The 15,291-nt window shown below is 42.3% G+C and overlaps 1 protein-coding gene across 1 annotated transcript in view; it reads right to left on the minus strand.

Annotated features, from left to right (window-relative positions):
• Positions 1-1,376: 1,376 nt before the first annotated feature.
• The window catches only part of AFF3 (ALF transcription elongation factor 3), a 328,958-nt gene continuing 315,043 nt past the window's right edge, over positions 1,377-15,291 (minus strand). Inside the window, exons 17-21 of the mRNA XM_086769428.1 lie at positions 15,191-15,262; positions 12,715-12,808; positions 6,137-6,186; positions 5,792-6,006; positions 1,377-4,435 (exon numbers count right to left, since the gene is read on the minus strand). Of these exons, the coding sequence (XP_086625554.1) occupies positions 4,314-4,435; positions 5,792-6,006; positions 6,137-6,186; positions 12,715-12,808; positions 15,191-15,262 (553 nt within the window). The 3' untranslated portion in view covers positions 1,377-4,313. The remainder of the gene's footprint in view (positions 4,436-5,791; positions 6,007-6,136; positions 6,187-12,714; positions 12,809-15,190; positions 15,263-15,291) is intronic.

Below are 15,291 nucleotides of genomic sequence, written 5' to 3' on the forward strand. Positions count from 1 at the left end.
TGGAGATGTTCTTAATATAGGTTTGACCATGAACCCCTGACCCTCCAGAAAATTTAAAAGAGTTAAAAAACCTATCGCTTTGACAATCTTTTCATTAAAAAAAAAAAAAATCTTCTTGTAAAAAGATCAAGGAATTCATCCACTGTTATTTACATAAAATTCAACCCTTCCTGCTTAAAATCATGAATCATTTAATGTCACATCTGCAGGATATCTGAGGCAGATGCCATTAATCCAAGTCATTTTGCAAATTCCAATTTCATTTGGATTAAAACCTACAACTAAGTCAGTGAATAGTACATACTGTACATGCGTTAAGGCTGGTGACTACTAAAGTCTCCTGGGTAGATAAACTAAGCACAGATTAGCCAGGCCTAAGTATATGTCCTCATCTAGGGAAAAAAAGATATCCTGACATTTCAGCGATGTAGATTTGAACCAGTAGCCATGAAAAATAGTCGAACATTTGTATTACAAAAGAGATACTATGGCACAGTCCCAAAGGTGCATTTCTTATAAATTAATTAGCTGCACAAATTATTTTGATAACAGTTACTGCACTTCTGAGGTGATATGGCTGCTTGGTGATGAGTACTTCATGATCAATGGTAGGCACTAGTAATATCCTTCATGCTGAGTGACTTTTATTACTATTTAGATTTACAGTATATACATATGTGTTTGTATCTACACTCAGGTCTTGATCTTCTTAACCTCCTTTATCTAAGGTCCTCTGCTCACTATAATCTCTTCCTTTGGATCCCTGTGTTATTTCGATAAAAGAAATAGGCAAACAAGGGGTTAGGGTATCCTGCCGTGTGACAGGGAGGACAATGCTTGGCTTTTGGCCGCACTTGAACCTCTGCATATGCTTTGTTCTTACCTGTCATTCATGCCACCATGGAATACTATAAAGGATTAAGGCCAAGGGGTCTGTATGATCTTGCTGCCTTTTGGGATCCTATAGGCTGCTCTGCATTTGTTGCATCCACCTGCAATACATGGTTCCTTTAAACGCATTCCCATTGCTTTACCAACCCTGACTGATTCAGAAGCCTCTGTTTGTAAGCAAACCTCTCCCTCCAGGCGTAATCCTTCTGGATTTGTACACTTACTTTCACAAAATGAATCTGAACATTGCTATGGCTTAAAGAAGCCTGCATGTTCCTGAACTTCTACAACAGATTACAGGAAGTAAGCGTCTTTCATGGAACCCCAAAGGAGGATGATGTCTGCTGGTTCCACCCAGAACATACAGAGCACCTTCAGTTCATGGGGAAGTGCCTAAGATTATTCAGGTTCTTAAAGTGGAACATATGCCTAACTGGACCGGACCTAAAAGCCACATGCACTTTTCCAGACCAGACCCTAAAAGATGAAATGTAGTATTCGTTGTCACCATGCCACATTCAGTCATCTAAACAGCAGCAACCATATAGAGCAAACTGTCTGCACGGAAGAGTATTCTGAATAACCTCACCAAAATGGTATAGCTGCAAGAAACCCTATGGAGAGAAAGCTAAAACCTCTAATCCATTTATATGTCTAGTTGGTTTAAATGGCTGCTATTTCGTCCTGGGATACCACCAGAAATTAAGGCTCAATGTGCTCATCAGACAACACAGATGATGCCAGCACAAAAACTAAAACCCAATGTGTTTTTCCATAGAAGCAATGGGTATTTTAGCTAGAATAATTCAATATAAGAACAATGTACAAGAAAGGACAATCATCTACAAGAGATCCTTAGGACTTGGAAATGTTACAACAGGACAGCATTAATTCTTGCATTTCTTTGAAGTTTCTTGACATATTACATCCATACAAAGAGTTTATCATGGTTTAAGAAAAATATCCTGATCTTAGTAAAATAAACATGCTTCAAAGTTCCATACTTGAAACTCAAATGCCACATGTGCAATAAAACTAAACTCCATTTAAGGCAAGTAACATATGTCACTTCTAAAATTTCTCAACATTAAATAGCAGTAAGGGCTCCCAAACCCCCCAAACTTATCTGAAGATAAACATCATAGGCACCATCAAAGAAAACAGAAGCTAATCTAATTGGAATTTCACTTTCCTGATCTGAGAAGAAATCCCATAGTACTTTCATATGGTATTGAAGCAGCTGACAGAAGCCATTGCTACTCGTCTAGTAAATCAGAGCAGGCTTCCACAGCCAAAGATCAGGCAAGTAATAAACAGAAAGGCACCGATCGAATTCTCCACCATACTTGTGACCAGACAAACTGATTTCCTTCTGGGGTGGGTAGCAGGCAGAGTTAAGAGCGATGGGAGGACTTGGAGGCTGTGTATTTTGTCATTTAAAGGCAGGCCTGTGTTCACTCTTAAAGCCAACCACACTGTCATACTCAAGTCCATGCTAAGAGGTGACTGCAGCCTGAGCTCAGGACCTCTTTTGGGGAGGAAGCATCTGAGCACCAATGGGCACATAAATATTGGCCCAGGATGGCTTGGGGCTGAGCAGTCCCTTGGTAGCTACCCTGCTGAGCTGCTTCAAAGAACAGGGTGAATGCTCTGAGTGAGCAATAGCTGGAGTTACGGTAAGCAGCCTCGACAAAAAAATGCAGGTATGTGGGGCTCAGTGTGCTCTCAAGCCTGCTCTTTACTACAGGGTACATACAGCCTGTGCTACCAAAGATGTTTTACTGAGAAAACATGGCGCATTGTTTAGTATCTTATTTTCAAAATGCAGCTCTTTAAAAATGGAGGAGGGAAAAAAAAGGCAGCAAGGACCAATCAATCAATCATCGATATCAGTGGTTACTTCTAATTGTATCTTCTATTGAAAGAGCCTTTTGTACTCACATTTCCTTAATATATAGGCAAATTAGATTAGAAAACAACAATCAAAGGGTCCAACCAGTGACTCGAACAAGAACAGTCCATTATAAGTCACCAGAGCTATTGACTTGAGTAAAAGCTGCAAATCTAATTGCAAAAAAAATTGTATTTCCAATACAGAAAAAGAAAACTAAATGTACGAAAAAACCATTGAAAATGAATAAAAATGCACTGAATGCAAGCACAGTTGATATGAACTGGCCTTGACCTCAGCTGACCCAAATTAAACTCCAATTATTGTGGGATTAATTCTTTTGGCATGAAAAACACAGCCTGTCAACAGGAACTGAAAATACCCCGTAAATCAAGGAACGTTAAAGCCTGGTTGAGGATTATGCACGAAGGGCGAGAGGATTATGATAGGAAGCAGTTCTTAGCCTGATGAGCAGCAAACTCAGCTTCCCAGATAAAGGAAATTGCATGTAATGCTCCCATACAGCCCAGAAGAAAATGCTGCAAGCTTCTGCTAGATAAAAAAAGATATGAAAGTCAAAATCTGTGGGATGAAGCCTTCCCATGCAAAGCCAACAACTGTTAGAGATATCTCTCTGGCTCTCTGTGTGTATATAGCTGAAATTAACACATTTTCTTCACTAAGTGGATTGCAGTTTGCCATATGTTTTCATTTATCTATTTACTGTCAGTTACAGAATGCAATTTTCCACCATCTCTTTTAAGTTCTTGCTATCAGCATATCTCTTTTCAGGCTTTTTGCTGGATACTGTAGGTTATACTGTTGGTGAGGAGCTGAGCAGGAGGTAAAGTTATTTAGAAAGACAGGAGATAAAGAAATGCATGCAATTTGTTGAAACATATTGCACATGAAGGAATGCCATCTTTCTCCAATTTAATGCAGACTACACAACTCCTCTGTCTGCCCCAGCAGGGAAGTAACAGGGAGATGGCACATTACTGTTGAAACTTCTGTCATGTGTCCATGCTCACAGTAAAAGTTCTTCATGTCTATGATTTGCCCTCATTCATTCCAGTCCAGGAAAGCCCTTGTGTACGTTCTTAAGCTCTGCTGAAGTCAATGGGATTTCAGCACAAGCTTCAAGTTAATGATCTATTGAGAGCTTTCTTGAATAGGGATCTGTGCTTATTGCACTTGGTTCAATCAACTCATGAGATTTTGGTTTCTGAGTTTTTCAGCACAAGAATAGAAAGGGTATGTTTTGTGCATTAAGATCAGTTCTTTCTAGTATTTCTAGTGTATGAAAACGTTTGGAGAGCACTACAGAACAATTCATTCTGAAGAGACATCATTGTATATTGTACATATGCACACATATGCGTCTACACTCAGAAAAAAAATTGCTCAATATTGAAGAAATATTCACCTTTGTTTGGATCAATGCTGTGGTTGACTATTTCTGTAGCACAGTGTCCAGAATAACTGAATTATCCATGAAAGGTATACTGTCCATGTGAATGGCACACAGTCATTATGACAAGTGAGCACTATTTCGCACCCAGTGAAGTCCTTGTTGAGTGTACTGAACTAAATGCTCCATACTGCTGTGCAAGGTGATAGGTCCCATCAATGCATCCAAGTCGTTAAAAAAATCTACAGGGAAAAAAAGATTCAGCATCAGAAGAGTGAAACTGTACTTACTACTTGTCACCCTTTAACAGATTTGATTCTCTTGCAAATTGAGTCAAGCTGAACATTTCATGGGAATGAAAGTTTAGTGCTGGTGAGATTAATTTTAAAGCCCTGTGGTTCATGATGTTACAGGCTGATGCACAACAATTTTCTTCTTAAAGAACAAAACAGTGAGTTCTTTGGCTTTGCTTTTCATTAATTTCCATTGACGCTTGATAAAGCAAAGAGATGCTGGGCAAGATTTATTTTGAGATTAAGGACAACTAAATCACGAAGTCTACATACAAGTGTCTATCTATACATATGCTAGATATTTAAGCTATCCTGACAGAGAAATAGAGGCCTATACAGCACGGTCAACTTAGCCTAAAGAGTAATTTGGCTAACTAGCCACTAGGGACTTAATTCAGTTGCCTACTTAGAGGCATGTAGTGCCCATTTGAGATATCTCAGGCAGTTGATATATACAGCCTGGACTGGCAGATCCAAGAGAGGACATACAGGAGATTTCTGGAGTGGCAGTGTAGGTAAGGAGACCTCAAATGGCATTTGGCAGCTATGGTTAGGCAACTGAATTGCATCCTGTCTCCCCTTCAGGGTGAACTGAAGAGTTCTCTGAACTCTGATGTTTGTATTGAACAAAGCTCCATCAACTGCAGTGGGAGATTAGTCCCCCAACTCATATCTACACACTTACACTTAGGTATCCTCATTTGGATTTGAATCCTGCCCATGCCCCTGCCTTAAATACAGAAATCAGCCTGAAAACCAAGGCATACTTTCTCATCAAGTCAGATACTGAGGCACTTGCTCATGGAAACCAGTTCAGCTGAGAGAAGTTTGCTCAGAAGAGGGAGCAAGGCACCTCATACACATCTGTGTCTGCTCAGATGGAGGGAAGGCTAGAGGCTGCTAATTTCTTCACAGAAAGGAAGTGTGCTCCTGCTTTTTGACGTGGTCTGGCTAAATGCATGCCATCCAGCTCCATGACTTCGGGGGTAGGAAGCTGCCTTGCCTCCCACATACCTTTCTTTCCAGAATGAGACAGATGGCAGCGAACGCTACCCACAGGTATGGCTGTGACCTGTCTGTTGCCAGTCCTGACCAGCCAGATAAAGAAAAAAATGAGATGCTTCCATTGAGACAGCTATCCAAATTGCCTTTTTGGGCCATTTTGGAACAGACTAGGAACACATCGAAGAAAAAACCACCTCTGCAGTCCTACTTTGCAGACAGGATTCATATCAAAATCATTATTTTCCTGATCAAAATCATGTGACAGTCTTCTAGAATAGTCCATTGCCTTGACTCACTCACCTTGGTTTTCCTTGGCCAGATTGTCAGCCATCTCCCAGTAGTCATAGCTGTGCAGGATGCTGTTGGTGATGCTGACGTGGTTGGCGGCCATCTGATGAATGCGCTGCGGGATGCTGATGATAGGAGATGGGGAAGGGGCCCCTGTGCTCCCCTGGGATCCTACAGAGCTGACTGGAGAAGGGCTGGGGGACATGGGTGATGGGGTTCCTGTGCTCCTGGAAACAGATGTTAATACAGTTACTTAAAAGGTGTTAGGATTAAAAACATGAGAGCATCAGAACATACTGCAGGTAAGAAAATATAATTTCTGACTGTCAGTCTGATGTAAGTTTCTGGGTGACTTACTTTCCGCTGGTACCCCAAGGAGATGGGTTCTGGGCAGCTTTTGATGAATTCTGTAAAGGCAAAAATAATTCACAATACATGTAATTTATATAAGACTATGAAATGAAGAACATTAAAAAGTATACAACTAAAGAAATGTAAAGAAAAAATAATGTTCAGATAGAAGTATTCGAGTTTCATGATGCAATAAAGCTACTCAGCCTAGATGTGATGAAGCAGCGTGGCAGCTTCATCAAATCACAGTCTATTAAACACCCTGAGATGGGAGCTGATTCGGAAAATATGTTAGTTGAAACTGAAACTTTTCACAGAAATCCTGGGAGTTCAGAAGAAAGTGCTATCAGGACTTTTTCTGAGGTTTAGGCTGGAATTTTTGCGTTGGAGAAAGCCAGAACGATTTTCTCCGACTCTTCTTCCCTCAAAGACAAATGCCATTCCTCTAGGACCTGTGAGACTGTCAGCAAGCCTGCTCAGGCTGGCTGACCACAGGGATGTGAATCTGAGGCTTCTTCAGCTCAGGTGGGTGTTCTAACCACCAAGCTCAAGAATCTGTCTCACAATTGCTCCTCTTGGAGCTGTTCCCCTTGGTCTGAATAGGGCAGCACTCACAGAGCCAGAGAGTCTGCCCTTGGAGATTGCTGTTTTTTCTAGATGGAAATTCCCCAGAAGGGGACATTAGATCATTTAGTGTGATCTCTTGTATACCTGCAGTCATTAAGACTCTCACTGTTATACTGCGCTTAGGCTAAAGAAGTCCATTGCTTGAGGACAGACAGCCTCGTACAAGCACTAGGTTTACAGAGCAGGTGAAATTCAGGTGTCTGCAATAATGGAAACTGAATAGCTAAAATGATCCCAGTAGTTTATCTGCAAGAGCTGATGGGAATTTACTGGCAGGTTCCTGCCCATTTGACCTGTGGAAAAACTCCTCCCCTATCCCCTCTCCCAAATGCAGTGACTGATTTAATCCTGGGCCTGTGAGAAAGAAGGATGTGAAAAACAGAAATCTAAGAAACAAAACTTTTCTAGCCCATCCCAGCCACAGCCTCATATTCAGCAATGGCCGCCAGTCTCTGATTCTTCAGAGGAAAGTGACCTCCTCGCGCTCTCCCCTGAAACCATACAAACAGATAATTGTGTGCCGGAGAACAACTCTCCCTTCTTGACAACCGCGGGAGACCAAGTGACATCCTGCAGCTCGAGATCTGTTTATGGATATTGTTTAAATGTAAGGCTGCAGGTGTTGCAAGCTGCAGGAGTTACAAGTGTTAATAGCAGTACAAAAACTCTTGGTCTCCCATGGCTTAGGAAGGAAAAATGATAAACAAGGGCTTCGGAGCTTCACGGATTTCACGGCCAGGAGTATCCCCCGGGACACTCAGTCTGCAATTTCCTTTTTCTACCAATCATGGAGCTTTTACCAGAAGGTAAATTACTTTTAAAAAATAATTTTATTTTATTATTTTTAAAAGGGACAGCTAGTCAAATAGAAACCCTAAGTCACTATTTATCCTCCTTGTTCTCCTGTGTCCTGTTATGATGTTTAGCAGGCCTCACCATTAATAAAAAGCAGATCCTATTTCAGGGTTCAAGACTGTATTTTCTTAACTTCAGTACTAGCTTTTGGATTCTGTTGGTCCAACGCCAGCAAAACTGCATGTTGCCTGGTACCATCAGCTCTGTTTCCATACACACAATGATCACATCCTCTCTTAACATGTTCTGCAGTAAGCTGGACAGATCTCCCAAGCCTCTTGTCAAAAAGTTTATTTTCTCAGTTTTATTGTGTCCTATGAACTGCCTTTTGTGTTCCCACACCTTTCATGTGCACACCAACACTGTATTTTAGCAGTGATTGCATCAGGGCTGTGTGTGCCCTGGAATTCTTCCTGCATTTTGACACTGGGTCTTCTACATCCCAGGCAAGTGGTATGAAAAAATAAGCTCTGGAGTGTCCCACAGGGACTTCTTCCTTCAATGGGTTTTCTTTTTCTTTCTTTCTTTCTTTTTTTTTTTTTTGACAGGAAGGGATAAAGTGTGAAAGGAAAAAAAATAAGAAGTTCTCATTTACCATCCTAAATAGAACCAACCTGGGAAACCTTGGCATTTACTCATCTTACAGAATAGTTTCGGTTTTGTTTCTTTTTCTTTTCTTTTCTGATCTGTCTCAGAACTTCATCTTTCTAGTGTAATGGAAACTGAGTAGATGTTATTTACTTACAGAGTTGGAGGCAGGAAAATATGAAAATCAAAGTGGACTCAAGGGTACTTCTGCTGTAAATGTAACCAGCCTCTGCCTTATTGTACAACTGCCCACGCCTTTTTTTCCTCACATTTTAGGTATATTACTTCAGCTTCCTCTCAGTTCTGCACCAGAAAGGTGGGTGTAAGGATTCTAAAGAGAGTAATATTGTAGGGGACGATCTCTTATCCCACTTTGCTTACTGCTACCCCTTCTCCTGGTTTCTTTATGCTCTCAAATGTGTCTGGTCCCTGAATATCTGTGGCTTCTTTTTAATTCTCTGCTGCATTTTATAGTGGAAATAAAATACTTAAAAGGAGATTTAAATAAACATATTTTTATTTTTTAAAAGAAAAGTGTGTCTAACTTTCCTTGCAAATGTGTATGACAAGGTTTAAAATCTTCCTTTGATTGACAATATATATGGAAGTTCTTAACCCATTCAGCATTTCACGTCACTTGGTTTTCGAAGCTTTTAGATACCAAATATTAAATGAGTGGAGAATTGGCTTGTTTTCCACTGAAAATTATAGCAAATGGATTTTTTTTTTCCATTTTTACTTTCAAAGGTGAGAATACTTTCTAATGTGAAACTACGCTATCATTATATCAGCAGGAGCTCTGCAAAAAACCAAGCTCATCTTGGCTACAGTGGAGTATAAGTCCATTTTATGTTTGCTGAGAAACAGTTTCTGTCTGCTAGAAGGAGATATTTTACATGGTTGAGAGCCTGACCATCCTGTTCTTAATGCACATATTTCTGAACTGGTAAAAAAAAAAAAAGTACTGTAATAGGCACATATTTCTTTCCCCTGAAATCAAGTCATTGTTAGAGAAGCATAAGGTGTTGAATTCTATATTGGTAAATTTTTAGAAGCAATTACAGTGACTTCAATTTCAGTTTGACAATAAGGGATCTGTCAATTTCCTTCACTGTCTTCATGTGTTCAGAATCTGGTCATGAGCATTCATGCTTGTATTTGAATTTTTGTATTAACAAAAAGTCAAAGGATGGATGTTTTTCATTTCAAGGTACCTCCCTCTGCAAAAAAAACCCCAACAGATGAAGCCTGTGTTTAAAGACAAATGGCTGTTCAGATCCCCCAAAACAATTTGTCTTAAAGCACTTGTATGTTCATATTATTTTTTTTTATTACAAAGATAAAGGCTAATTTTGTGTTTGTAGTCACATGCTGGATGGACTGACTACTAGGTGAGCTCCACCTGAAAGGTTTTGTCCTCGAAATACTTTCCAGAGAAAAGGTTTCCTGTTAAGTAAAATATATTAAAATACTTTGAATGACTTCCTGTCTGTCCTGGTTTCGGCAGGGATGGAGTTAATTTTCCTCTCAGTAGCCACAGTGTCTGGCCTGAAGCAATCGAAGTGCCCGTAGCAGGGGCTGGGGTAGCTGCAGTGCCTGCCATAGCGGCTGAAGTAGCTGCAGCATTTGTAGCAGGAGTTTGAGTAGCCACTGTGTCTGTTGCTGGGGTTGGAGGAGCCATAATATTTTTTAAAAATTGTTTAAACTTAATCAATATCAAGATCTGAGACAGCTGCAAGAGACTTGTCAACATGAACACGGTGGTAGGGGTATCAAAAGAGTATCCAAAATTCTCAAAAGCTGTTGAAATTAGCTTGGCGAAGTGGGGAAAGCTGTAAACAGATGTTCCCCCCGCGGCCTGGCTTCCCGGGACGAAACAACAGGTATAGTTCCAAACAATACCCACAAGATGGCTCCCGAAATACCCGGGTGGAGCTGCCTCTGCCTCCTCACTCTGTACTCTGCCTGCCGCCATTGAGTACAGATATGAAATTGGTCCTGTTACCAGCAATCTCACTAAACAAATCAGTGCCGCATAGCACAGCAGAACGATACCTTTGATCCAACACACATCATTGATAAAGCGCGCACAAACACCGACAAATAGAAAATACGGCAGGTAGGGTGCTATCCAGTACAGCTCTAAAACCAACTGTGAGAACAAATAAAACAACATTGTGACCAGCGATGACCAAACTGATGTAATGAATGCTTGTAACAAATCTGTTTTCAACACACTGTGTTCAAACCTGTCCTTATCTCAACCCTTTGGAACTGACCGGGGGTTGAACTTTGGATCCTCAGACTGAGGTCTGATGATCTCACGACTGATCTAGTGAGGCCCCTTCGAGCCCCACGTTGAGCGCCAAAAACACTGTGGTGGTTTAGTCCTTGTCACCACAGAGTTTCTCACTCACCCTTCCCCTACCCAGCAGGACGGGGGAGAGAAATTGGGAAGAAAGGAAAACTCATGGGTTGAGATATTGGTCCGTGCAGGTGGGGAGCAAGAATCTTTGAGTTTCTGACATACCTCGGATAGTTTTTCTAACAGTTTTTCAAACTGGCTTTCAGTCTTTCTGTAGCCAAGACACAGGCCCGCATCAGGGAAGAGAGATTGTCTTCATATTGTCGGAGCTGGTTAGCCACTGCACGTACTGGTGGCATCTCATCATCTTTCCAACTCATTGCTGCCCATGAGTTGGCATATGATGATGGTGCACTCTGTACAAATTTCCGCCACATGGGTCGGGTACATTCAATTTCATCTGGATCTACAGCTGTCCGTGGGTCATCCAGGTTACGATAAATCAGCTCCCGAACAGCTAATTCCCTCAGAAACTGGATACCTCTCTCCAAGGTGGTCCACTTGCTTGGGTGGCATACAATATCTTCCTTAAAGAAATACCTGTCCCTCACACCTGACAGGAGTCGCCTCCAGAGGCTGCAGGCTGCTGACTCTCTTCCAATTGCCCTGTCAACGGCTGCTTCCCTAGACAGGGATCCCAGCTGCCTGGCTTCCCTGCCTTCTAATTCCAGGCTACTGGCCCCACTGTCCCGGCATCGGAGCAACCAGGTGACAAGTTGCTCACCTTGATTACGGCTGAAATCTTTTCGCATATTTCGCAGCTCACTCAGGGATAGGGATCGGGTGACTACCTCTCCTTCTGCCTCTCCCTGTTCATGTGACGGCCCTAGTTCATCATCGTCTCTCACTATGTGAACTGATTTTTTTGGTGTATTTCTTATGTACAGGGGCAACTGATATGGGTGTAGATTGGTCTTTTGGTTTCTCTTTGGTACTGCTTGCCGAGGTTTGAGTAGCCATACTCTGGCTTTCCAAGTCTCGTTAACGTCTCGTTAACGTGCAGATGCGGGAAGCTGGGTGAAAGACAGACAGAATAATTGACCCAAACTGGCCAAAGAGAGTATTCCATGCCATAAACGTCATGCTCAGTATATAAGCGGGGGTTGCCCATGGGAGAGGGCATTCTTTTCTGGCATCCGTTCCATTTGGGTATCCATTCGGGCACCCTTGGCATCCTTTTCTTCTCTCTTGCTTGCTGGCATCATTCCCTCTACCTTGCTAGCTTGCTCTCCCCCACTTTGCTTGCTGCTTGGTGTCGTTTCTGTGATTGCTGCTCGGGACGGGCTGCGTCGGTCATTTGGACATCGGATGGTGAGAAATCGTACATTGTTCATTTTGTATATTTTGTATATATTAATATCCCTATATTCTGTTATTTTTGTAGTTTTTAGTATTTTAGTAAACTGTTTTTATCTCAGCCCACGAGTTTTCCTTTCTTCCCAATTTCTCTCTGCCATCCTGCTGGGTAGGGGGAGGCTGAGTGACAAACTGTGTGGTGATCTGGGCTAAACCACCACACTGTCTTATTCACAATAACCAGGGTTTGGACCTGGTAGAGACTGGCAAATGGAAGCAGTAGCAGGCGAAGCCAAGCAGGAAGGGGAAGCCAGCAGTGCCATGTCAAGTACGTGGTAGGCAGTGTGGTTGCCCTCCGATGCTTTTCTACAACTCCCACTGAAGTCAGCGCAGGCTGTTTGCCAGTTCCTTGGGTAAGAACATGTCCCAGTGCACTGTCCTACCTATCAACGCTGCTAGGTGAAAGCCCTGTGGCTGAGGACTGATCTAGGTCGCCTAGCGGGAAGTGTAATCCTGGAGAGGATTCTCAGAGCAAAACCTGCAAAACCTATTTGCAACAGAGCTGGGCAGCACTAGACAATTGACCAAGAATAATCTGAAAACACCTGTTTGTTAGTACAATAAATTTCTCATCCTTCATGAAGGGACATGGTGTGTATTTTGCAAAGAGGGGCCCTTGGGAAGACAACTGACTAGGAACTGACTAGAGATCAGGTGTTGCCATGGGAGTCTATGGTAAAAGTCTACTGACTTCATAGGGGGAGAACTAAGCCCAGCACAGCTACTCTTTCAGCAAGATGCTGTATTTTATATAATTACACACTGATCTAAAAACATTTCAGGAAAAATGCACCTTGAAATACTCAATAAGCGCTTTTGAATACTTGACCGCATGGTCTCTCTTGAGTCGGAACATCCTCCAGTACAGAAGGGCCAGGCAGCGGTAACTAGAACAAAAGGGAGAGCAGAAGGTAAAGCATGCCCCTTGAACAGAAATGCCGATTAATTATCTTAAATTCTCAAACTAACACAGAGCAGAAGACTGACAGCACCTTGCTTATGGATTTTATCACCATTTGTTTACAGTGCTTCACACTTTGGCATGGATTCAGGAGCAAGGCTGGGTATTAGAGCCAGGACAGGTCACACTGACAAATGTTTACCAGTGAGGTGGTAAATGAATTGTAAAGGTTTGCAGGGTTGGATTCCCGGGCCTGGACTCTGACTTGAAGTCTGCACACTTGATCAAAGGCCTCTCCCGTGAAAAAGTCATTACAGGTCTGGAACATAACATATGCATTTTTAAAAAAATTATTTTTGTAAATGCAAAGGCAGCCTTTTGGGGATGTCTTATCCCAGGACTTTACTACAGCAGCCTAGAGCCTCTATAATGAACTGGAGTTATAATGGGTGTATTTTGTGTACACCCAGTGGTGTACACTCCAGCAGCTGGAGATCGCTGGGAAACAGGGGAACCTTGGACCTGCCCAGATTTCACTGGCCAAGCTCCTATGCGGGAAACCAGAACGGGGATTGTGCTGGAGCCTGGAGGCTGAAGGCTCCTGGGCCACCTGCCTGATGTGTTCCTCAGAGAAAACCAGCACTGGGCTGAAAAATTCAACGTGCTGTACTGGAACTGTCTGCCCCCTGCTCCTTGTTAGTCTGCAGAGTGCCTCACACCTTTAATGCTGTGTAATTAAATGAGAGTAATAGCTATTAACTATAACTATACATCACAGTAACTGATAATCAGCACTCAGAACACACAAACTCTTCTTTGCTATTGGCTTTAGGTGTACCAGTCTATTTTCCGAATCAAGAGTCACCATCACCTCTTCCCAGCAAGTATTTTGTTCGGCAAGTGTGGGATTGCCCCTCAGTAACACAGCTTTGAAAGCAAAAATCTACTGTGTTTCCCTTTTCCTTTGGCAGCAGAGGACTTATTTTCAGGAACGGTATTTAGTCTCGGAGCCAACCTGAAGCACCAGAAGGTGCCTTGAGTTTGGAAACATCTCTCCACGCCCATCCCAAACCTTAGCAAACCCCTCCAATTAGCAAATTGCTCATGGAAAAAGGAGGGAGGAAAAAAAAAAGACAAACCCAAACAATTCAGCCAGGTTTTCTCAGCCGGTTTGCTTCCCATCCTGAAAGCAGAAGGTGAATTTCTGCCTTTGGCCGCTGGAGGACAGCCTCTCCTTAGGAGAAGCGGAGCCGGGAGCGGCCAGGGGGATGGGGTGGCCTGGCAGCCACCATCACTCCCGCTCTTGTCACCTTCGCAGGTACGGCGCCCATGCAGATGGTGTCAGCGCATCTGCCGGCTGGCAGGCGGTGAGGTAGGATGGCGAGATCCATCGCCCGGGGAAGGCACCGTCTGCCTCCCTTCTCGCTGACCTTCCTGCCGAAACGGATGCACAGGGGCTCGGCGAGTTTGGGATGTGCACCCAAACGCTCCAGTGCTTCTGGGCAACCCTGCGTAATATGGCTTTGATTGTTTTTAACCTTGCTTTAGTCATTTTCCCTCCTAAGCAGTTTTAACGCAATTGCCGCAGAGGCGTTCTGTGCTCCTCCCGACAGGCGCAGCACGCCAGTGACAAAGAAAGGCATTTAAAAAAAAAATTTCCATCTCTGACTATTTTGTTCTTTTTTTTTTAAAATACAAATAATTAATTAGCACTCCTTATTTATAGAGGCTAAAGATGCATTTAATGTGGATTTTTAACAGATGGTTAATAGATGTTAAAAACACACTTGCTGATTGTAAATGTCCACTTACTGAGAATCAGTAACCATGTAATAGGTATTTTATGTGTTAACTACATAGATATTAAATTAAAATTTGATTTTAATAACATTTTACTAGCCATCAGCAACCATCCTATAGGATTTAAGGTGTGTGCATATATATCTAGAAATCTCAATTTAGAATGTAATCAAAGAGGCTTAATTGTCACCATCACCATATCTCCCTTCATATAAGGTAAATATAATTTATGATTATTGAGTCTAAAATGCCAACCGCAAAGAAATTACCAAGCTATTGGTACAAATGTACATCACTCATAAAAACAACAAACCATCAGGCATTTAGAAATTAATTACACTGACGTACCATAGCTGACCTGTCACAGTCAATAAGTATGAATTGCTTATTTACAGAGACAGAATGCAGACCTGGTACACTGATACAAGGGCTGGACCTTCCTGGAGCAGAAAGTATTCTCTTAATTTCAGTAGACAACATAATCCTATCTGGCTGCGTCCAGCAGCTGATTTTCAACCACTGGCTTACTGCAGAAAGAAGCCTTTTGAGGAAATCTTGATCTACTAACCATAATGCTGCCAGCTGTTTGTCTTCTGGCGTGGCATTGGGGCCTGAGTGGGTTTTTAGTCTCACTGCATACCTTAAGCAAAAGGAAAAAAAAAACAAACC

Source organism: Chlamydotis macqueenii, chromosome 1 (genome assembly GCF_036417535.1).
Source record: "Chlamydotis macqueenii isolate bChlMac1 chromosome 1, bChlMac1.mat, whole genome shotgun sequence".
NCBI classification, from domain to species: domain Eukaryota; kingdom Metazoa; phylum Chordata; class Aves; order Otidiformes; family Otididae; genus Chlamydotis; species Chlamydotis macqueenii.